The sequence below is a fragment of the Lynx canadensis genome, chromosome E1, assembly GCF_007474595.2.
Source record: "Lynx canadensis isolate LIC74 chromosome E1, mLynCan4.pri.v2, whole genome shotgun sequence".
Classification (NCBI taxonomy): Eukaryota; Metazoa; Chordata; class Mammalia; order Carnivora; family Felidae; genus Lynx; species Lynx canadensis.
The window spans coordinates 4,216,365-4,240,156 of NC_044316.2; the positions used below are offsets into that span (position 1 = coordinate 4,216,365).

At 52.9% G+C, this 23,792-nt stretch overlaps 1 protein-coding gene across 10 annotated transcripts in view; it reads right to left on the reverse strand.

Annotated features, from left to right (window-relative positions):
* Positions 1 to 23,792, reverse strand: part of GAS7 (growth arrest specific 7) — a 201,908-nt gene that overhangs the window by 42,167 nt on the left and 135,949 nt on the right. For 8 of the 10 annotated variants that reach the window (XM_030295012.1, XM_030295013.1, XM_030295022.1 and 5 more), the window contains exons 3-4: positions 18,025 to 18,105; positions 5,062 to 5,147 (exon numbers count right to left, since the gene is read on the reverse strand). In XM_030295012.1, the coding sequence (XP_030150872.1) occupies positions 5,062 to 5,147; positions 18,025 to 18,105 (167 nt within the window). The remainder of the gene's footprint in view (positions 1 to 5,061; positions 5,148 to 18,024; positions 18,106 to 23,792) is intronic. The other 2 variants (XM_030295018.1, XM_030295016.1) reach the window with 1 other exon arrangement.

Consider the following 23,792-nt stretch of genomic DNA (forward strand, 5'->3'; position numbering starts at 1 on the left):
AAGAAGCCAGACACACGGAGGCCCTGCATGGTGCCGTTTCACTTCTATGAAATGTCCAGAAGAAAGAGGCTCACCTACCGAGACAGGCAGAAAGCAGATTAGTGGGTGCCCAAGACTTTTGGGGATTCTTTCCAGGGTGATCAAAGTGCTCTAAAATGGATTGTTACTGATGGTCGTGCAACACTGTATGTTGTAAATGACTGGATGAATTACATCTCCGGAGAGAGAGGAACAGAGTAAAAAGATACAGCAACCAATGTATCCACCTGTAAAAGTGGAATGGACTTTACACTTGGGATGTTGCCAGTGTCCATAATAAAAGTTTATTTATTTATTTATTTATTTTGAGAGAGAGATCAGGGGAGGGGCAGAGAGAGACAGACAGAGAATCCCAAGCAGGCTCAGCGCCCGCGAACCGCGAGATCATGACCTGAGATGAAATCAAGGGACGGATGCTTAACTGACTGAGCCACCCAGGCACTCCAATAAAAGTTTGTTTGTTTTAAAATGTCCTTTGCCTAGGATTCTGGAAAGTTTCTCTCCTTTTTTAAGAGTCCCTCCCCTGCTTGGTTTCCTCCTCTCTGGCCCGGGCCATTCTGCTGTTACCATGCGGTGAGGACCCACAAGGGTGGTCACCCACAAAGGTAGAGCTGGGTGGACTGCATTGTACCTTCACAACTGCCATGCAAACCCAGGCTTTGCACGTCTTCTGACCCCGTCTGCCACCCTACCTCCTCGGCAGGCGGGATCCAGAATGAAGCCTCTCGATGGCTTCCCTGTACCGTCAGAATAAAACCCAAGCCCCTCACAGTAGGCCTGTGCAGACTCAGCCAGCCCCACCTTCCGCCCTCCTGACACCTGCTGAGCCTGTAAACCACAGCCCCACTCGGCCGCTGTGGATTCTCTGAAACCACTGCCCTCCTTCCCCTTCCAGCTATCCACGTGTGCTGGAAGGCTGTTCCCACCATCACCCTGTGCCAGGCTAAACCCTCACTCATCTGTCCACTCTTAGCTTACACACCTTTTCCTACAAAGCCCATCACTGACGTTTCTGCCATCACTGACCGCCACCGGCCAGGTCCCAGGGACACACACTTCCCTCCAGCCCGTACCACTGCTGACACGAAACACTTGTTTATCTCGTGCCTTCTCCAGCAAGGCAGGGGCTGGGCTATGTGCCTGCGAGTCAATGCCTGGCCAAGGAGGAGACACTCAATGCAACATGTGTTGCTGGGCTCAAGGGAAGCCCCACCGGGTAGAGGAGTCTACCTCAAACTCCCTTCTCCGGTGGGACCCTTCAGTTTCCAAGCCTTTGGTCCCAGCCCCTGTCTCCTCTCCTGGGTCTTCCTGGGGGATGCTCATGGGAAGCCAGAACAACTTTGGCCACCAAAGGGCCTGGGCTCCAGGGGCAGATCCCTTGTGTGACCCCCACCCCACCTGCACAGGGATCCGAGAGGGAGCCCATCACAGGCGGGCGGGCAGGGGACAGACCAGGATGTGCTTCCAACAAAGGCCAGTAAGACTATCAGCCTCTGACACCCCAGCCTCGCAATCAGGTGGACCCCATTTATCCAATACTCCGGCAACCCACCCCAAGGCTGCAGGCTGGAAAACTTCCACTAGGTGGCGCCAGGCCACCACCACCTGTGCCCGGCCATCTGGTCTCCCAGGACTTGGGGAGGACCAGGCAGGAACCCAGCCTGCATCAGTCCTGTCCACGACCGGGGGGCACGGTGAGGGACACATTCCTGGTGGCCCGGGAAGATCAGGTATGCACTCCCCACCCCCAACATTCTAATCTCCCTGATTAGCCTGCTTAAGGAGGAGGAGAGAACAGAAAAAACAAAACGAAACAAAACAAAACAAAACAAAACAAAACAAAACAAAACAAAACCATAGAGGGCTTTGAGCAAACCCTGGGCAAGCTGCTTGGCCCAGCCCCCTACCCTGTATCTCCACCGTTCCTTTGCTCATTCATTCACTCTCCAGGTATTGCAAAGTCCTAATTGCTGTTCATTATAATTCACAGGGATAGCGTGAGTAATACTTTGCATGTCAAAGAGCGCCCTGTTTACTTTGGGGATAGCGTGCTGGCTCTGTAAACAATAAAACTCATCCTCTTTCTGTGATTGGCCCCAAGCACCTTTGTGGGAAACCAGCGCCTTCTAGAATCCTTCCACTGCCTAAAAAAAAAAACCCAACATGCTACATTCCAGTCGTGGGAAGCAGTGAACCACTGCGTATTTGCTCTCTCCACGCACTGTGCTATTTATTTTTGTTACTTAAAGACATTTTTTTAACATTTTTGAAGGGGGGGGGCGGAGGGGCAGAGAGAGCGGGAGAGAGAGAATCCCAAGCGCTCTGTGCGGTCAGTGCAGAGCCCTACACGGGACTCGATCTCACGAACCATGAGATCATGACCGAGCCAACATGGAGTCAGACGCTTAACCGACTGAGCCACCCAGGCGCCCCCTATTTTTGTTACTTTGATGACACATCAATGCTCAACGTTACCATCCAAAAAGAATACACACTCAATTTCCACCTGCCCCTTAGCAGTCACGGCCCGTCCAGGCTGGGGTCTCCAGAGCTGGCCTGCTCTGCGTCCCAGGGACAAGAACCTTGTTTCTACCACTGCTCACTGTGTCTGCCTTCCATTAAAGTAAACATACTCATTCCAGGCAATGCGAAAAATACTGCAAAGTGCAGAGAAACAAAAAGTACCTTAGGCCAAGGTTTCTCAACCTCAACACCATGTGTGTTTTCTAACTGGACAATTCTTTTCTTTTTTTTTTTTAACTTCATTTATTTATTTCGAGAGACAGCATGTGTGTGCAAGCGGGGGGAGGGGCAGAGAGAGAGGGAGAGAGTGAATCCCAAGCAGGCTCCAGGCTCCGAGCTGTCGGCACAGAGCTCGGACTTGTGAGTGCGAGATCATGACCGGAGCTAAAGTTGGACGCTTAACCGACAGACACCCAGGGGCCCCTTTAAAAAAAAAAATTTTTTTTAGTATTTATTTTCGAGAGGTGTGCGTGCTTCCCCCCACCCCCCCAACTATCATGTTCTCTCTGCATTTCCCTGAATCATTATATATTCTTCAGAAAACGGCTTTCTCGTGTCTGTATGATATAGCAGGCTGGATGGATATTCAGTGCCAAAATCCATTTTACCCATCCCGTGTTGCTAGACAGGTTGGGCCCAACACGGGTAGTGCCGTAAATGATGCTTCGCACATAAATCAGAATCCCGGGATGTGTTCCGAGCACAGATACCGGAGGGGGAAATTCCTGGGTCAAAAGTCAGCTTCTGAGATGGTTATATCCATATACGTTAAAAAACAAAAAGGTTTAGTAATAACGTCACTGTATTTGGGGGTGGGGGGTACTATGTTCTATCAGAGAACTGGGGGGGGGGGATGTTTCCAATATTCTTCTTGATGTACCCAAGCCAACACCAGCTTTTTCTGTTCTGTTACAGCGGAGAAGGACCTAGGCTGAGGTCTTCAGAAATCACCATGCAGCCGGGTGGTAAAAGTCAGGTTCGTCCCACATAGATTGGCAGAGGCAGTTTGGGGGCTCAGCAGAAAACACACAGTGCCAGGGCTGGGAGGGACGTGTGCCATGAGCAGGGGAGCAAAGCAGTTACATTTGTATGCTGTGTCCTATCGTCTGTGCCCGGGGCCTCGCTGCTAAAGTCACGGTCCCGACCTACATCATCAGCATCATCTGGGGACTGGTTGGAAACACAGAACCTCAGAGTCCCTCCTAGACCTTCTGAATCAGAATCTACATTTTTTAAAATGTTTATTCATTTTTGAGAGAGAGAGAGAGCGAGCCGGGGAGAGGCAGAGAAGAGAGGGAGACACAGAATCCGAAGCAGGCTCCGGACTCCGAGACATCAGCACACAGCCCGACGCGGGGCTCGAACCCACGAACCGCGAGATCACGACCTGAGCCGAAGTCGACTGAGCCACCCAGGCGCCCCAGAACCTACATTTTTAACAAGAGGCCTGGGTGATGAGGAAGTCCGTCAAAAGGGGAGAAGCCTTGGCCCAGATGGACGTCCGATTTCTTTCCCAGAGCGTTAGCTGAATTAACCTGGGCCCGACCGAACCAAGTTTCCAAAAATGAACACTCCTGTCTGTGTGACTGCCAAGTGTCACAGCTCGGCTGAGCTCAGCAACAGATCACAAGGCCTTGCTCTGAAGGGCACGTGGCACCCGCTGTTGGGGATAAGCGGCCACGGTCATCCCGCACAGCAGCCAACACAGGTATCACCATTGTCATCTTCACCCCTGGGGCCTGGCAGAGAAGCTCCTGGAAAGGACTGGTGGACCCTGGGGCCTTCACTCAGAACATCTCCTGGACAGAACTTACGGACAGACTAGAACAAGCCGATCCTTCATTCCTCGGACACAGCTTAACGCAAACTAGGAGCACCCCGGGGCTCGGCGTCAGAGTCCAGTCTGATCACTTGGTAACCGTGTGAACCTGCCTGAGTCACCTGAGCGGTCTAAGACTCCGTGGCCTCACCTGTGACACGGGAAAGGTACAGACGTGTGTCTGCATAAATGCCAACGGATGTGATGATGGAGAAGCCAGGATGGGAATCTTAAGCCTTTCCCCCATGTCCTCCCATCCTACTGTGGTCTCTGTGCTAGATTATTAAGTATGAGAACAAATTTCACGTGGGGGTGCGGAGGGGGTGCACAGAAGAAGGGAAATCACCCGGCCCCATCCATACTCGCAAAGCGACGGAAACCTAGACTCTACGTAACAGGAATCCAGACGGCAGGATGGAACCCTGTGCCCTACGATCCACCAAAATCACCCCCGCCCCCAGCTGCCTGCGAGTCCTAGAGAAAACCAGCAAGGCACAATCACCCGCTTTCCTCCAATCATGGCACGTGGGAACGACCCAGATACACCAACCGCTTTCTACACCAACCAGACCTGCACTGCCGTCCCCCGGACCCCCGGGACGCACCGTCTTGACGACAGCCCCCTGGCCCTGCATGACTGACCCCCCCCCCCCACTACCTCCCGTCACAGGACCCCTTACCTGGGAATCACCGGTGGATTTTCGGACACTCATGTGGGCAGTCTCGGGAGGGTGCGCTGGGGTCCCTGCCGCGTGGTATCCATTCACTGCGGGAGAGAAACACGGCTCAGAAGCTGCGCTGGCCACAGGCGGGCAACACCGGCTGCCTGTAACCACAGCCCCTTCTCCTGCCTGGCTCTGAGACGTCTCGCACGGCTGGGACCATCTCTCGGGATCTTACCGGTATTCGCGGAGCCAGAAAAGGTTGGCACACATCTCTCTAACCCCCAGCACCCAATGGCGGAACTCCTGGGGGAACCACGTTTCTTCCTGAACCAGCGGGGGACGTGCTGAAATGGGAGGTGGGGTCACGAGAGTCTAACAGCCGTCACCGAAAGTGCTGCATCAGTTGTGGCCACTGGTGCCCGTCAAGGGCCCAGCCTCCTTCCACAGAGTCAGGTAGCCCGTCCACTACCTGCCTGCGGTTCGTGGTTACGTGGAGCTTACTGAGCTCGGTGAGCCTCAGTTTCTGGATCTGGAAAATGGGGACAATTCTCCCCAATCTCCAAACCTACCCTGTTGGCATGAAAATCACACAAGACACGGGCCGCCTGGGTGGCTCAGTCGGTCAGGCATCCGACTTCGGCTCAGGTCATGATCTCGCGGTTCGTGGGTTCGAGCCCCACGTGGGGCTCTGGGCTGACAGCTCAGAGCCTGGAGCCTGCTTCTGATTCTGTGTCTCCCTCGCTCTCTGCCCCTCCCCCGCTCATGCTCTGTCTCTCTCTCTCTCTCAAAAATGAATAAACATTTTCAAAATAGTTTTTAAAAAAGAAAATCAAATGAGACAGTATTTGCCAAAAGGAGCTGTGAGTTATGGAGTAACTTATGAAAAGGAGAGAGGGGTATAGATGGAGAGACAGCAGGCCACTGCTTCTGTTCCCGAATCCAGTCACCCTGAACCCCAAGCCTGTGTGATCTCTGGAGACCAGAGAAGCGTGCCTCCCTTATGCCCTGGGCTTGGAACAACATATCCACCATGCGGGTCGAACCAAAGACCTACAAAGTGGGGTCCAACACGTGGTTCTTATGGAGAGAGCCCTGGAATGTGGCCAGAAGCAAGAGAGAGACTGGCTGAAAGCCACTGACACCTACTGATTTGCTGGAAGCAAGCAATGGGGTGATGGAGGCTGCCCCCAAGCAGGACCTTTTCACGCTGGGGGATGCCTCCCAATCTCTACCATTTGTAGTAAGAAACAAAACAAATCCATAAGCCCCTGCGACCAGAAACACAGACCACTCGGCAGACCCCTGTGGACAGCTAGGCTTCTCTCTGATCTGCAGGGTGGTCTGATCCCCTGGAAGAATGCTGGGCACAGACACAGGAAGGCTACCGAAAACTGGGCACGGAGGTGGCCCCCAGGGAGGTGGCTTGGGGAAGCAAGAAACAAATTAACCCGCTGGGCCAGCCACAGTCCTGGTCTGCACACATGCCCCTTGGCAGCTAGTTACATGCTGATGCTATCCATGAGTCCCCAGCTTAAGGGGGTGGGCTTCCAAGAGCATCGGAGGGTGCTGGGGGGGGGCAGGGTCGAGGAGAATCCACTCGAGTTGGCATAAGCCATGCCAAGAAGGGCCCTACCCTGATAAATATAACCCACGATGAAGGCATAACATTTGAGAACTATTACTTATCAAACAGCACAGGACTGAAATGGAGAAAACTCACGTGGTGCGGCATCTAAAGACAACAGGGGAAAACTGGACCGCTTTCCGTATGCAACTGAGCAGTGGACAAAAGTGAGGCTATCCCAGCAATTTAATCAACTAGATATTAAACATCATGCGCTACAAAGAAAGGCACCGTCTTTTGCCAACAAGCCACAGAAACTTAAAAAAAAAATGATTTGGGCATATTTAAGCCACAAATAAAGCGTCAGTAAATCGCAAGAGGCATAAAGAATGTTGGCCACATTCTTTGACCAGAAAGGAGTAAAAGCAGATAATAGCAAAAGAACAAATATCAAATTCCCCATCCCTCCAACTCCCAAACACTTGGAAATTTAAGTAAATGCCTTCCAGGGGCGCCTGGGTGGCTCAGTCAGTTAAGTATCTGACTTCAGCTCAGGTCATGATCTCAAGGTTTGTGGGTTCGAGCCCCGCGTCGGGCTCTGTGCCGACAGCTCGGAGACTGGAGCCTGCCTCAGAGTCTCTCTCTCTCTTCTGCCTTTTTCCTGCTCATGCTTTTTCTCAAAAATAAAATAAACATTAAAAAAATAAAAAATAATAATTTAGAAAAAATTTTAAAAGCCAGTAAAATTAACCAAAGGAAAACACGAGGAGGGGGTGTAAATACAGCAACAGAAATGAATTGTTTAGGAAGCAGGATGACATTCACAACTCAGGCAAGTTCTCTTTGTGTGCGCCTGGGGGGAGGAATCACAGCAATAAAAAGCAGGTCAGCCCACCTAATTTGAGACAGACAGAGAGCACGAATGCTCAGAAGGTGGAATTAGAAAGAACACATAAGCAGATCTCGTAAGAGATTTTTTTATAAATACAAGAGCATATGATTTGTAATTATGTGCTAATAAATACACGACCTTCCATAAGACCCAAATGATTAAAAGGCTTCAAAGGACCCTAGAAACACCAAAATGAGTAAAACTTTTGAAAAATGACCTCCCTCCAAAGGCACTGGACCCAGATGGTTTTACGGGCAAATGCATTCAAACGCTCAACAAAGAAAATCCTAGAAAAAAACCGCACCTGGCTTTAGGAACATGGGGCAAATTTCCCAGTTTATTGCACAAAGCCAGCATTACCCTGACCCTAAAACAACAGAAGAACTGAGCCACAGTTCAGTTTGACTACAAACACGAAATATGTATACTCTTACCTGAGCAGGTCTTAGCCCGGAAACAGTCACCACCTCTGACGATGTGGGTCCCCTACAGGGGCCTCCTGGAGGCCAGGGGCCGCCCTTCTGACCCCCACTGACCCCCTCACAGCATCTAAACGTGCACCCTCAGTATACGCCTGTCTGTCTTCTGCTTCCAGCATCCCCCAGGCACCCCGTCTGCCACATTAATGCCAGCCAGGAACTGCCTAACGCAGGGGCATTCTGTCCCTAATCCATTCTCTTGTTCTCACTTCGGTTCTGAGCTGTCAGCTGCTGGCTAATTACTCCCATGTCAAAACAATTACCGGGAAAGAAAAAATAATTTTGCATCCAACCATTTCTCTCCATCCGGCAGCTCTGCCCTGACCTGGTGTTGCTGTGTTTCAGGCCCCCAGTCCCAGGCACACTCAGAAAAAGTGCTTGGTGGAGATCTGAACAGTTACGGCTTACCCACGAGCATTCCTGATTATTCCCAGTCCTCTGGGCTCTCAGCTGACCAAGAGTTAGAGGCCAGAAGTGGGTGCTTTTGAGGCCTCCAGCCTCCGGGTAGCAGGGGGCAGGTGGAATAAAATAAAATTGGTCAATGATCACTCATAACCGTAAGGGACACAATTCGTTCTGGGGATACAAGAAAAAAGGAAAATGCCCATTTCAGCTGTTTCTAAGAGAAGAAAAAGGGAACAGAAGCTCTTATGTAGAAACTTTCATAATTTCCAGCACAGATATAAACACACGCACGTATATGTTTCATTCCTCGTTGGGGGCGGTTAAAAACAAAGAGGGGGGGCTTGAGGGATGCATCAGAAGAGGGGACGGGTGTTTGGGTAGAAAGGGAAAGAAGGAGGCCTTCAGGGGCGTTGGAGAGGAAGTGGATAAAGACAGAAAGGAGGGGCATGACAAGAATTCCTGAGAGACGCCAAGCAACAGAAAAGAGTCCGCAACATCCGTCGCCCAGAATCCATGGGGTCAGTGGCCCTGCTTCCCTCCAGCTCCAACCCCCAGCAGAGAAAGTTCCCTCCTCCATGCCTCACTGTTCCCTTAGAGCACCCCAACGAGTAGACTTAACCCTTCCAAATGAGAAACTCAGCCCTGGACAGTACCCCTTCTAATCTCCCTCCCTTTCTTTCTAACTCCCTTGAGTTCTTTCCTCAAGCTTAAGGAACCCAGGAGCCCCGGGGTCTTGTTCATGACACCCGCACGCCCACCCCCCCTCACACAGTCAACATGGCGGAACGCAGGGTTTCCCCAGGCATGCAACTCCACGGCATTTGTTCTAAATATGAGGCCGTGAAGGGAAAGGGAAGTGTCTTATGGTCCCAAGAGTTTGGGACAAGTGGCCCCCATTATTCACTGCTTTATTACCCGAGGCCTGTTTAAATACAGGCACACCTCAGAGATATTGCGGGTTGGGTTCCGGACCACCACAATAAGCAAACGTCACCATAAAGTGGGTCAAACGCATGCTTTGGTTTCTCAGATGTACGTGAAAGTTATGTTTACATCCTACTCTATTAAGAGTAGCGTAAGGGCAGTATGTCAAAAAAAAAATGCATATACTTCATTTAAAAATACTTTATTGGGGCACCTGGGTGGCTCAGTCGGTTAAGCGTCAGACTTTGGCCCCAGGTCACGGTCTCGTGGTTTGTGAGTTCGAGCCCCACATCGGGCTTTGTGCTGACAGCTCAGAGCCTGGAGCCTGCTTTGGATTCTGTGTCTCTCCGTCTCTCGGCCCCTCCCATACTCATGCTCTGTCCCTCTTGCTCTCAATAATAAATGAAAAAACGTTAAAAAATAAAAATACTTTATTGCAGAGCACCTGGGTGGCTCAGTCAGTTAAGTGACTTCACCTCAGGTCGTGATCTCACAGCTTGTGAGCTCGAGCCCCACGTCAGGCTCTATGCCGACAGCTCGGAGCCTGCCTGCTTCGGATTCTGTGTCTCCCTCTCTCTCTGCCCCTCCCCCACTCACACTCTGTCTCTCTCTCAAAAATAAATAACATTTATGGGGCGCCTGGGTGGCGCAGTTGGTTAAGCGTCCGACTTCAGCCAGGTCACGATCTCGCGATCCGTGAGTTCGAGCCCCACGTCAGGCTCTGGGCTGACGGCTCAGAGCCTGGAGCCTGTTTCCGGTTCTGTGTCTCCCTCTCTCTCTGCCCCTCCCCCGTTCATGCTCTGTCTCTCTCTGTCCCAAAAATAAATAACATTTAAAAATTAAAAAATCACTTTATTGCCAAGAACATCAGCCATCATCTGAGCTTTCAGTGAACCCTCATCTCTGTGCTGGTCGAGGGTCAGCGTTGATGGCTGCGGACTCTGCAGGGTGGTGGCTGGAGGGACAGTGGCAATTTCTTGAAATAAGACAACAGTAAAGTTTCCTGCATCAGTGGACTCTTTTCACGAACAATCTCCCTATAACAGGTGATGCTGTTTGAGAGCATCTGACCCACAGAAGAAATTCTTTCAGAATCAGAGTCCGTCCTCTCCAACCCTGCTGCTGCTTTATCAACTAAAGTTCATGGAATAGTCTCAATCCTTTGTTGTCATGTCAACAATCTTCACAGCATCTTTGCCAGGACTGGATTCCATCTAAGAAATCACTTTCTTTGCTCATCCGTAAGAACCAACTCCTTAGCCAATGAAGTTTCATCATGAGATTGTAGCAATTCCGGTCACATCTTCGGGCCCCACTTCTGATTCTAGCTCTCTTTGCTGTTTCCGCCACATCTGTAGTAACTTCCTCCACTCAAGTCTTGAACCCCTCAAAGTCCTCCATGAGGGTTGGAATCAACTTCCTCCAAACTCCTGTTCGTGTTGGTATTTCGACCTCTTCCCGTGAATTGCGAATGTTCTTAACGGCACCTAGAATGGTGGACCCTTTCCAGAAGGTTTTCAGTTTACTTTGCTCAGATGCATCAGAGGAATCACTATCTATGGCAGCTAGAGCCTTCCAAAATGTATCTCTTAAATAGTAAGACTTGAAAGTCAAAATGGCTCACTGACCCAACGGCTGCAAAGTAGATGTTGCATTAGCGGGCCTGAAAACAACATGTATCTCACCGTCCATTTCCATCACAGCTCTTGGGTGAGCAGGTGTATCATCAATGAACAGTCATATTTTGAAAAGAATCCCTTCTTCTCAGCAGTGGGTCTCAACAGTGGGCTTAAAATATTCAGTAAACCAGGATGTAAACAGACGCGTAGTCAGGCAGTCTCTGTTGTTCCACTGATAGAGTCCAGACGGAGTAGAGGAGCACCATTCTGAAGGGCCCTGGGATTTCTGGAATGGCCAACGAGCACTGGCTTCACCTTGAAGTCACCAGCTGCATTAGCCCCTAAGGAGAGAGTCAGCCGGTCCTTTGAAGCTTTGAAGCCAGGCGTTGACTTCTCTTCACCAGCTCTGAAAGTTCTAGATGGCATCTTCTCCCAACAGAACACTGTGTGGTCTACCTTGAAGTCTATTGCTTAGGGGAGCCACCTTCATGAACTCTCTTGGCTCGACCTTCTGGAGAACCTGCTGTAGCTTCTGCATCAGCACCTGTTGCCTGACCTTGCACTTTGACGTTGTGGAGACGGCTTCTTTCCTCAAACCTCCTGAACCAACCCCTGCTAGCTTCAGGCTTTTCTTCTGCAGCTTCCTCACGTCTCTCATCCTTCATGGCATTGAAGAGAGTTAGAGCCTTGCTCTGGATTGGGGCTTTGGCCTCAGGGAATGGTGGGGCTGGTGTGACCTTCCATCCGGACCACCCAAACTTTCTCCCCATCGGCAATAAGGCTGTTTCTCTCATCCTTCCTGTGTCCACTGGAGAAGCACTTTCCATTTCCTTCCAGAACTTCTCCTTGGCGTTCACAACCTGGCCAACTTTAGCCCAAGTTTTGGCCCATTTCAGCTTTCAACATGTTTTCCTTATAGAGTTCAATCATGTCTAGCTTTTGATTTACAACGAGAGACATTCAACTCTTCCTTCCCCTTGAACACGTAACAGGCCGTTGTAGGGTTTTCAACTGGCCTAATTTCAATATTGCTGTGTCTCGGGGAAGAGGGAGGCCTGAGGAGCAGGAGAGACAGGGGAGGTGGCCAGGTGGAACAGTCAGAACACACACAACATTTATCAGTGAAGTTCACTGTCCTATACGCACACGGCTTGTGATGCCCCCAACGCAATCACAAGAATAACATCAAAGATCGCCGATCACAAAGCAAATCACCGTAACATATATCATTGTAGTGAAAGAGTTGGAAATATTGAGAGAATTACCAAAACGTGACTCAGAGACACGAAGTGAGTAAACGCTGTTGGAACAAAATGGCGCTGACGGGCTTTCTCAACACAGGGCTTGCACAAACCTTCCATTTGGAGAAACCTCCCCCATCCGTGAAGCCGCCACGTGTGCTCCTGGACGCTGACGTGTTCCGTGAACCTCACACAAGGCAACGGTGCGTGGTATTCCTACGCTTACCTGGGCGCCGAAGAACCCATTCTGGGCCAAAAAGCAAGAATACCACGGAACCCACTTTGGGAAGAGCTGTGGCTGTAGGAAGGCAGGTTTTGAGGGCAGGCCAACCCAGGCAGACTCGGGGGGCCAGTTTTGTGCTCAGCACCTCTGAAGGCACCACGGGCACACCCCTGCCTCCCACCCTCAGCACACCCCTGTCTCCCACCCTCACCACACTCTGTAAGGTGGAGGGAGGCTGCATCTACACGGCTCTGTCCGGGGGAGCAGTTTCACATGACGGCCTTCTGGTCTGGAAACATCTGTCTGCCTACCTGGGCCTCACTGTCTTCACCGACTGTCTAGAATGAAAACTGTATTCCCCCAAAACAGAACTCACAACACATCCGTCCCCGGGGTTGTAAATGGCTGAAAGCCTGTGGCTATTCTCCAGGGCACCAAAGGTTCAACTGGCTTGCCTGAGCTGACAAAATCACAGAGTCAGGAACCACACGCGAGCCCTCCTGCCTACCGGAAGTGTGAACCGCCTTCCTTGAAGTCGATGGTGAGGTCTAGCTGAGGGCCGCCACGGAGGCCTCTCTAGGCCTGGTAACTTGCTAATTCTGCAGTGAATGGAGGGTCCTGCTTCGCAGCGACGCTGGGGAGGACAGCTGCTAGGGATTCCTGATCTGGAGAGGGTGTGGGTGAGGGGGAGCCCCCTTCCCAGGGGCCCCTGCTCAGGGAAGCACAGCTGTCTGTGGGCACAGTGCTCTAGCCTGGCTCCACCAGCTCAAAGGCAGGCCCTCCCTGATCGGCAAGGGAACCAGCTCATTGCCCTTTGATCGGGGAGGCTCTTCACCCAAGGATGATCCCTTAATGGGCGCAATCCCCCAGGCTGGACACAGCCCGAATCTGAACCTGGGTTTCCCGACAACTCCCACCCCCTCGCCGCCAGCGCAAGTCCGTAAAAGACCTATTACCTCTAACCCTAAAAAAAACACAAACAAGGAGCTCCTGGGTGGCTCAGTCGGTTGTGCGTCCGACTTCAGGTCATGATCTCACGGTTCGTGGGTTCGAGCCCCGCGTCGGGCTCTGTGCTGATGGCTCGGAGCCCGGAGCCTGCTTTGGATTCTGTGTCTCCCTCTCTCTCTAACCCTCCCCTGCTCACGCTCTGTCTCTCTCTACCAAGATTAAACATTAAAAAAAATTTTTTAAATTATTCCAAAATAAAAAATACATCTATTAAATAAAGTAAAAATACGTTAACCATTCAGTTCCTCAGCTACATTGGACACAGTGTATCCGTTAGCCCCATGCCTAGTGTTACTACAGTGCACAGCGTAGATACACGCATTTCCGTTATCACAGAAACTTCTCATGGATGACACTGCTCTATGGCATCATTCATTCCGCCCAGGGACTCATCCGTGAAACTCCCAGAACCTCATTTTTCACCCGGTATTTTCCTTCCGTCTCACTGTGACAATCTCTCTCTCCATAAATCACTGCCTCCACACAGGGTATGAAACCAGCCCAAGGATCGTTTTTAATATTTGCAGCAGTTACTGAATGGAGCCTTTGGTGCTTCTGTTTGGGTTTAAACTTTATTACCGACGCGGACCTCGCCCAGAAAGCCTGGCACGAAAGGTCTCCAGGAAACCTACGGAATGAACACACCTCCCAAGTCTGGTGGTCGTAAAGGAGGCAGTGAAGGAAAAGCCCCCAGCTCAGTGCCGACCCTACGTGACACCCCACATTCAAAGAGTGGAATCCCATTTTGGGGGGTGCACTGGGCCTTGCTCCCCCCCGGTGGGTAATCCGGCTGGCTGTGCTAACGGCATCTGACGGACCTGCCTGTCCCTGCCAACCGAGAGCAATTCTGATTAAGCTGAGTACTGCCTGGCTGTTTCAAGGAGGCGGTGTCTTGGGTAGTCAGTAGAGCGTCTGACTCTCGATTCCAGCTCAGGTCATGATTTCACGGTTCTGGAGTTTGAGCCTCGCGTGGGGCTCTGCGGTGACCATGCTTGGGGAATTCTCTCTCTCCCTTGCTCCCTGCCCCCTCCCCCACTCGTGCTCACTCTCTCAAAAAATCCATCAACTTAAAGAAAAAGAGGCAATGTCTCATGAACACAACTCTGCCGCATTTCACTGTCACCCTCACCTCCAACCACCGCACTCAGAATGAAGTTCTGACCCCCTCCTCTGGCTTGCTGGTGGGGGGAAGCAGGCTCCGCCCCTGCTGATTGCTAGTCCCCTCATCACCTACCACTCCCCCCCCCCCGCCCTTCATTGCCCACCCTCCAGCCATACTGGCCTGCTCTGTCAGCTCAAACACGCCAAGGTCACTCCTGCCTCAGGACCTTTGCACCTGCCGTTCCCTGACCCAGAACACATCATCACGACCCCACACACATACCATCTTCTCCTCACTGGGGCCGTCCCTGACTCTCCAGTCCCACACTGCCCCGCGGCCCTCACTTTAACCCCTTCCAAGAGAACATGCAAGAACAATCCGACACATTTCACATTTGGGCTTATTTGCCCAAATTCCCCACTGGAATGCGGGTCCTTGGGAGCAGGGACCACAGAGGTGTGGCTTATCTCTGGCGCAGTCCCCAGCACCGAGAACAGCATCTGGCATATTCTTCGAAGGAAAGGTTTGAAAGTCTATCACGGCTGCGTTCTCCAAAGCACGAGCACAAGAGGACCTTGAGTGGTGGCCAGGAGAGGAGTCAACAACCCCAGGAGTGTGGGGGGGTGGGGACGGTTAAGCTCTGAAGCAACCTCGTGTCCTCGCCGGGTCCGTTTCTCTCCCACAATGAAATTCTACCTCCTGAAAGCTGACTGTTCTAAAATCGAACGAGAGAATGCCTGGGGAAAAAAAAAAACCCTAGTGCTCCCCGTAGAAAGAAATGTCAATGTGGCTGCTCTTTTATTCTTTTGATCAGAGGTTTCCTGCGAAAGCTAGAAAAGGGGTCAAAACCTCACAGATGCTCCTGGAGCCTCCCTGGTAGGATCCTTCCCGTCCCCCAGAGGGACGATGCAGACTTGACCGGCGTTCACGCCCCGGGGAGGGGGAGAGAATCAAGAGTCATAATCCACGGAGGGCTGGACGGGACCCGAGCTACAACCTTCCTCCTCCAGGCCCTCATGTATAAATGGGCAGAAGCAGGCCTGGCACGGAGACGCGACGTGCCCGAGGCCCCAATATGACAAGCTGTGATTTCTAAATCTAGGATGCCGTGACGACCAGGGAAGGAAACAAAGGGGCCTCTAACTGAACGAGCAGACGCCCTTCTGGCTTCCACGGTATGTGCAAAAGGTGGGTCTCAGAGCCCGTGAGCCACGGTTCTGCAGATTTCACCGCGGCTTCTCACGTCGATGGGCCATGGTGTGTCGAGCGACCCTCGAACAGTGCACGACCCGTGTTCTGAGTCACCCCAGGACGGAGCCCCTCAACTCTGGTACTACTGACAGATGGGCCTTATAGCCCTTTGGGGGGTGGCTGTGCTGGGCAATGCAGAGGTCTAGCAGCATCCCTAGCCTCTGTGCACTGAATGGCCACCCCAAAAATTGTCTCCAGATGTTGCCAAATGCCCACCGGTAGGCAAAATCACCCCCAGAGTTCAGAACCACCCTGCTGGGGGCAGAGCAGCTTAAAAAGTCCGTGCAGGTGTTGTAGACAGACAAAAGAACAGAAGCACGGAATCAAACAGGGTCTTCACTCGAGACCCCGAGCCTTCGGAATGCCGATGCACCTGCTGAGTCGCCAAAGGGCAATAGGGTAGGCAGAATTTCCACCTGCATTCGCCCACAAATGCAGAGAAGTCGACAGACCTCGCATCCTGGGGCCTTGGGAACAAGTGTCTCTGGTCCCCGGCGGGTGCGGGCAGAGGAGGGCGAGTCGGTGTCCACGCGCTCGGTCTAAACGCTTTGGCAGTTCTCGTCATTGGGTCTGACCCTCTCCCTCCCGTCTCCCCCTCCCTTCTCAGCTCCAGAGTCCCAGCACCCAGCTCTGCGCTCGGGGTTGTGCTGATGAGGGGAAGGCAGGAACCTGTCACCTGAGCAGGGCCCTGGGCCAGCTCCTGCCAGCCCCTCTCCTGGGAGACGGCCCCCGAACCGCACAGAGGGGATAGAAGGATGCTAGGGACCGTGCAAGGGAGAACAGGCCCCGGTGAGGTGGGCCCACAGACTCAAAAGGCAAGTCCCCCAACCCGCCCCACCAGCACTCTCTGCAGGCCACAATGGCCGCAGACCAACTGCTCTGGCCAGAAAAGACAGCTGGGTTTCCTTTCTAGCATCTTGGCTGGCCAGGATCAGGGGCCACACCTCACTTTCTGCATGCTGGCATTTCTACTGTTATAAAGAACAAGAACAAAACCACGAGAACGACAACAGAGAAGGCAGCGTGCCCAAAAAGCCTGTCGTCTACAACAGGTCGCAAGGCTGAATGAGAGCCCGGTTCTGGAGACAGGCTCTCATCAGGGAGCCCTCAGCCCAGCCCTAGAAAAGCAGGAGTAAATGCCCCATCGCCCTCCTTCCCGAGAGGGCTCCTTTCCGGGGCTCCCGGGCGGCCCAGTCGGTCAAGTGTCCGACTCTCGAGTTTGGCTCAGGTCACGGTCTCACGGTTCGTGGGTTCGAGCCCCACATCGGGTTCTGTCCTGACAGTGCAGAGCCTGCTTGGGATTCTCTCTGCCCCTCCCCTCCTCCCGCTGTCTCTGTCTCTCTCAAAATAAATACATAAACCTAAACAGAAAGGGTTCCTTTCTGTTTGAATCCTTTTTTTTTTTTTTTTTTTTTTTTTTTAATGTAGGTAAAAGATGTACGTAAAAACATTTCAAAAGCCCGGAACATCCCATGCCTCGGCTGACTGTCCAGAGCTTCCTGTGTAGTCCATTTTCATTTCCCTAAATAACGTACTTGGATCGTGTTCTGACTTCTCAGTGCACCAGCGATCAAGTCTAAAGACTCTCCACTATGAAAGGCAGGCTGTGTTCAGCCCACTCTCTGCACCCAAGACCCTTCCTCTGTTCCAAGGTTTAAGGGTCTTCTTTCTACTTACTACGCCTGTCTGCACACACGCATTCATTCATTCACACAGCCACTCATTCATTCATTATTTCAGCTCTTCCGTGGGTCACCTGTGATGTGTTAGGGAAGCTACTCAGACCTCTGATCTGGGGCCACCGTGAAGGCCCTCACTACCCTGCACATAAGCTGCCGTTCCTCCCCCAGCCCCCTCCCCACCCTTCCCCTCCATCCAGCTACACCCCATGTTTTTTCAAAGCTGCCAACTTGAAATTCCAGGCTGCCACCACAACCACACCTTCTGGACTTTGGCCTCCGGTTGATGCTTAAGGTTGGAAAACCATCAAATGAGGTTCACACCCCCTGTGGCTGTGGAGACATTCCTTGCAGCCAGGCCGTGTCTGGGGACTGAGGATCCCACAGAAGAAAAGGAGAGACGAGGTCCCCACCCTCGGGGAGTGTCCTGCCGGGATCGCCAGGGAGAGCCCATCCTCCGACCGCTCCCTGGGATCGGCCAGTAAGATCCCCCGCCAGGCTCCAGACCCCAGAACCCACAGTCTTGGCCTTTCCGATGAAGGCGGGTGTGTGGCCCCTCCCGGCTGCCCCAAAGTAGTGGGTGGACTGTACCTGTCGGAGGCAGAGAGCTCCTGTGAGGGCCAGGGCTGGCTGGAATCCCAGAAGAACTGCTGGGGCGTTCCCAGGTGGTCTCTGGTCAAAGAAAGAAACACGGTCACTTTGAGATTGTCATAGGGCAGAACCCCAGAGGGTCGCAGAGCAGAGCTAGACGGCAGAGCTGGAAAAAATAGGGACCTGGCCGGGCCACCGTCCTGCCCAAGCCCGGGAGGCGGGAGCTGGCTTTCTGCTCCCACGTCATCCCCTCCCCACCTGCCACGATGACCGAGCCTCTCTGCTGGGGACCCTTCTCCACGCAGCTGCGAACAGGAGGCAGCCTTCCGGCTGGGATCCTTGGAACCGTCCCTCGCTGGCCCCCTATCCAGCCCCCACTGATCCCCCAAGGCTGCCGACCCATGTACCTCCATTTCGGTCTCGTGCCCTGGAACCCAGACGCTCACTGGGTGTTTCTCCCAAGTGCCCGCTGTCACCTGAAACCCCAAAGCCAGAGGAAGGAGCCCTGGCCTGGGGTCTGTACAGAGACTCGGGTCCCCTGTCAAGTGAGGCTGATTTCCCAAGTCCTTCCCGGCTCTCCAGACCCACGTCTTGTCTGAATTCCAACCACTACATCGGCCTGGCCCCTGCCCCCTGCCCCTTCTCCGGATGCCCAGCCAGGAACAGAGCTAACACTGCAGCCGTGTGATGGCCCCCTGAACTCGACATGAGCCACATTGCCACTGTAAGCAGCGACTTCTCCTAAAGTTACCTAGTGACAAAAAGAATGCCTTCTCACTCTGTACAATATGAGGACGTAGAAAAACACAAAGAAAAGAGTAGACACCCATAATCCCACAGCTCTAAGTCAACATTTTGGTATCTCTGGAGATTTATTTTCTTTCTTTTTTTTTTTTTATTTATTTTTCAGACAGAGAGAGACAGAGCATGAACGGGGGAGGGTCAGAGAGAGAGAGGGAAACACAGAATCGGAAGCAGGCTCCAGGCTCCGAGCGGTCAGCACAGAGCCCGACGCGGGGCTAGAACTCACAGACTGCGAGATCATGACCTGAGCCGAAGTCGGACGCTTAACCGACTGAGCCACCCAGGCGCCCCTGGAGACTTATTTTCAAGGCATATACACATCTTTAAAAAGAAACAAGGGGCACCAGGGTGGCTCAGTTGGTTAAGTGTCCAACTTCAGCTCAGGTTATGACCTCATGGTTTGTGAGTTCGAGCCCTGCATCTGGCTCTGTGCTGACCGCTCGGAGCCTGGAGCCTGCTTCGGATTCTGTGTCCCCCTCCCTCTCTGCCCCTCCCCTGCAAGCGCTCTGTCTCTCTCTCAAAAATAAATAAACATTAAAAAACTACTAAAGAATAAAAAATAAAAAATGAAACAAACATCATACTGTACTTTCTTGCCACGTTATCGACTTTTGGATCTTTCCCAACGTATTAAAGCAGCTGGGAAGTACAGTGGTTAGCATCTATGAACAGTGGTGATTCTGGGGCCAGATGGCCCGGCTTTGAATCCCGGCTCTCCCTCTTCCCACCACCAGTGGAAGCTTGGCCAAGCTAACGGTCTTCCAAGAGTCTCCTCTGCAAAATGAGATCAAAATGGGATCCACCCGAGGCAATCATTGTATTCGTGCCAAATGCCCACGTAGAGTTATTTTTAGCCAGTGGAATATACGGACATGACATTATTTAATGAAAATTTCTATTACTAAGAACTCAACGGTCTCCAATGCCAAAAACAAAATTAAGCACAGCTTTCCATTGGCTTCTCTCAATTAGGATTCGAGAGAACTGGGTTTCTGCCTGGGCTCTGCTGCTTATCTGCTGTCCAGCCCTGGCCAAGTCACTCTGCCTCTCTGGTCCTCGGCTTCTCCACCCAAAATGAAAGGGTTGAGCTAACTGGTCTTTCAGGCCCCCAAACTCCCGACTCCAGCTCCAAATCAGGGGTCTTAAAACTTTAAACCCATTGTTTGGGTTTAAGGAGTTTATGGCTCCAGGAGTCAGTCGGGTGGGAATATGGTCCCTTCATGTCTTAAGGGAGAGAATACAGAGGGGAGGTTGAGGGAGAGGAGGAGCAGGGAAACAGCCACCAGGAACAAGGAGGGACGGGCAGACCAGGCTCAGCGTTTTCCCGGTGGGAGGAGGGGTGGGTGGGCTCAGCCCAGAGCCCATCTCTGGCTGCAGGTCACGAATAGGGACAATCCTTTGCTGGCTCCTCTCCCACAGGGCACACAGAATAACGTCCAAACCCTGTAGCCCCCTGCAGAAGGGCACCCCTGTCTGTCTGTCCAGATTGAATTCTCACTTCACCCCAGCCCATTTGCTGGTCTCGCAACATGCCTTTGATATCACGGTTCCCTCCCCCCGGATGCCAGAATCTCATGCACTAGTCAAGTCTCAACGAAAATGCCGCTTCCACCAGGCAGCCTTCCCAGACTGCGTTTCTGCTCTGGTGTCAAATGCCCAAACTCTCTAGAGCAAATGCTGCCCCAGCTGCAGAGGCTCACAGTGGAGTCCCTCTTGGGGCACAAGGCTGTATCTGGGATTGGGGGCAGGGAGTGTTGCCCACACAATGGCTGGCCCATGTTGGGGGGTAAAAAGCCCACCAATTCCCTTGCCTCGAGGCAGACAATTCCACCCAGCTCAGAGCTCTCAGGGGCTGGCAGGGGCCCTTCCTGTGACTTTACTACGTTACTGCTTCCTTCCCTTCCCCGGGGGGTTCCTCCCAAGAGTATTCCCCTGCCCCCGAGCCTCCTGCACTTAAGTCTGTCTCAGGTTCATCGCAGAACCAGGGCTGAGAATCCCCGACAGCCACATACCCCCGCCCCCCCCCCCACATACCTTCCATCTAGCTCCTCTGAGGGAATCAGCACTCTGTCCCACCTCTCAGACAGCACAGACCTTGACCCCTGTCTTACCTCCCTGAGAGCCGGGTCTATGTGCCCGGACAGATGGGCAAACGGAAGGACGGACACCGTGACGGCACAATGTAGGTTCCCATGTGATATGCCCTTCCAGTCTCTAGGGATAGACAAGCCCTGTTCTTCCTACATGTGGGAAAGGTCCCCAGGGAACTGTCCACTCTGCACCGTGGCCTTTACCCCTTTGGTGGCTGATGCCATGGACCTGATTTCAGAGAAGGCCCTGCAGCCACATCGGGGCTCGTGAAAGTCGGCTGGGAGCAAGGCGGCAAGGTCACTGGGCCGCCTCTGTAAGATCACCAGGCCGCCTCCACGTGGGGCCTATGACGGAGGGCCAGCTCCTCTTAAAGCTGAAGCTGGTCACGCCCAAGATGAAACTCGGATTCTAGCTGGACGAGAGCTGAGCACACATGCACGGAGAAAAGAACACAGTGGCAAATGACTCCTGGCGGCAAATGGAGGAACCCCAGAGGGCAGCAGGGGGAGGCGACTCGTGGCATGGGAATGGTGGCGGGGGGGTGTCGGGCCAGACTCGGAGCAACCTTCCCACTGAGGCCACTGAATCTGCGGGATTCGGGGCCCCTCAAGGATTGAAACTTACTGAAAAGTAAATACATGAAAATGTGACCTGGTGGCCTTGGGGGGAGGGAGGAAAGAGAGGGGAAGAGAGAGGACACGGCAACAGACACGAGGACTTGACTCGCCCCTCCGTCCTCTTACATTCATCCACCTGTGTGCTGGGACCTGAGAGACACCACCAAGCTCGGGGGAGACAAAGCAGCCTGACTTGAAGGCACTTTTAGCAGAGAAGCCTCGGTTTCTTGTCCCTCCTCCCCCCAGCCTGGGGCTCTCCAGGGAAGGGGGCGACAAGCGGCAGAGACCCTCGGGCAACAAGAGAAAATGCACCGAGAGCAAAGAGCAGGGTACAGCTGCCCCTGTGGGTCCCCTTCGCCTCCCCACTGGGAATCCTAAGGACAGAGCAGAGAAGCCAGCATGGCATCATGTGCTTGGAGGGTCTGCAGGAGGCCCCGAGATCGCAGGCAGGTGCAGGCTTGCAGACTGAGCCCCACTCGCCAGAAGGCTCGCTGGCTGGGTCACATACAGGCCCCCCCAGAGGCTGGAGTCCCTCGTTCCCATGTGAACCACATCTGTCCGGCCAAATGCCATCAGGGCACCATAACTTCTAGAGGATGCTTTCTAAAGGATGCTCGCCTTGGCCGGCTCTGACTTAGCCCAAAACCCAAAGCCACTCACTGCAAATCTGAGGCGGGTAGGTGGCCAGGCCGGGCCTGGCAGACGTCTGGAGAGAGCCACGGGGACTGTGGCTGAGTGACCTCACCAGCAGCAGGAAACATCACCCCAGATGACCATACCGCCCACAGGGAGGAAGCCATTTCTAGATCTTTTCCAATAAGATTCCTTAATCTATTTACAGCACACCGAGCTCGTCGACCAAGTCAAAGCAAAACTGAAGCGGGAGTTGGGGGCCCGAGTCACCCTGGATTAAGGCTCTTCTACATTCTCTGGGGACCTATCCCTGGGGCTTTAGGCGGTTCCAGAAACAGCCAGACTCTTCCTGCTACCAGAATCGTCACCACGCAGCCCCCAGAGGCTCTAGGGAACATGGGGAGGTCAGCCTGGAGAAGCGAGACGTGTTCTTGGAGAGACTGTCCGTCCAACGCAATTCACGAGAAACACGCTTTTCCTAACGGCGGCCCTCACTCAATTCGGACCTCCTCCACGAAAGCCAGGAAAAGCCACACACACAGATCGACTGACTGTGGATCAAACCGGCCCAGGGAAGTCGCTCTCTAAGCCATCAATGCTACGAGCTAGAGGTTTTAATTTCCCCGTCAGTGGATGACAGTTGCTGCCGTGTAGAATAAAACTTTCAGAGAAAAGTCTAGTTCAAAGGAGGACAGAGACGTAAATCTGGGTTTCAAAGCACAGATGGCCCCTCCTTACAAGAATAACCCTAATGCTAATAATAAAACAGGAAGCGAGGCACGACTTATTGACTTTAAACAGTCACTTCTGGACTTCATTGCCCTTGTTAAGACTGCGTCCTGCTTGCATTAGAAATACTGGCTTCTGGTGGGAAAGCCACAAGGACCCCCTGGATCGAGGCCACTGGTCCTGGTGATTTGCCTTTTGGGGAAGGTGTGAGCCCTACCCTCCCTGTCCCGCTTGGTCCCACCCTTACACCCCAACCCCTACTCCCTGTCCAGCCCCAGTGGACACCTGTTCCCCATCGGTCCACTTGCTTGGCTATGGTGGTGGCTCTCTGCTGCCCCCAGTGGCTACCAGGTGAAATAACCACAGGTACCAGCTCAGAGGGAATTGGGTCCTTTGGGGTCCTGGCTGGCCTCTGCCATCAGGCCACCCCCACAAAGGCAAGCTGCAGCAAGTCACAGAACCCAGGTCAGCGTCCAGAGGGTTCCGCTCACCTCTCTCCCCCCTCAGGGACTCAGCAGCAGACACTCTGGTTCCCTCCCACGCACCCGTGTTTCCGTGGTCCTTGGCTTTGTCATCACCCCAGTGACGGGCCTCTGGCCCATGAGGGCATTCCCAACCCCTTCTTAAAATTAAATAAAATCTGACTTCCAACCACACACTCTCTGCAGGAAACGAACTACCAACTCTCTGCGCATCCACTCGTGCGTCTCCTTCCACGGTCCCCAAATACCTACGAAATGGGTGCAACCGTTTCCACTTTCTAAGAAACGAAATCCTTCTTTCTAAAGAAACTGAGGCCTCGGTTGAGAACCAGCAGAGCCAGGACTCGGTCTGCCAGCAAGGACCACCAAGTGCCCGCTGTGCCAACTTCCCTGAGCTCTGTGCAGGGAGCTG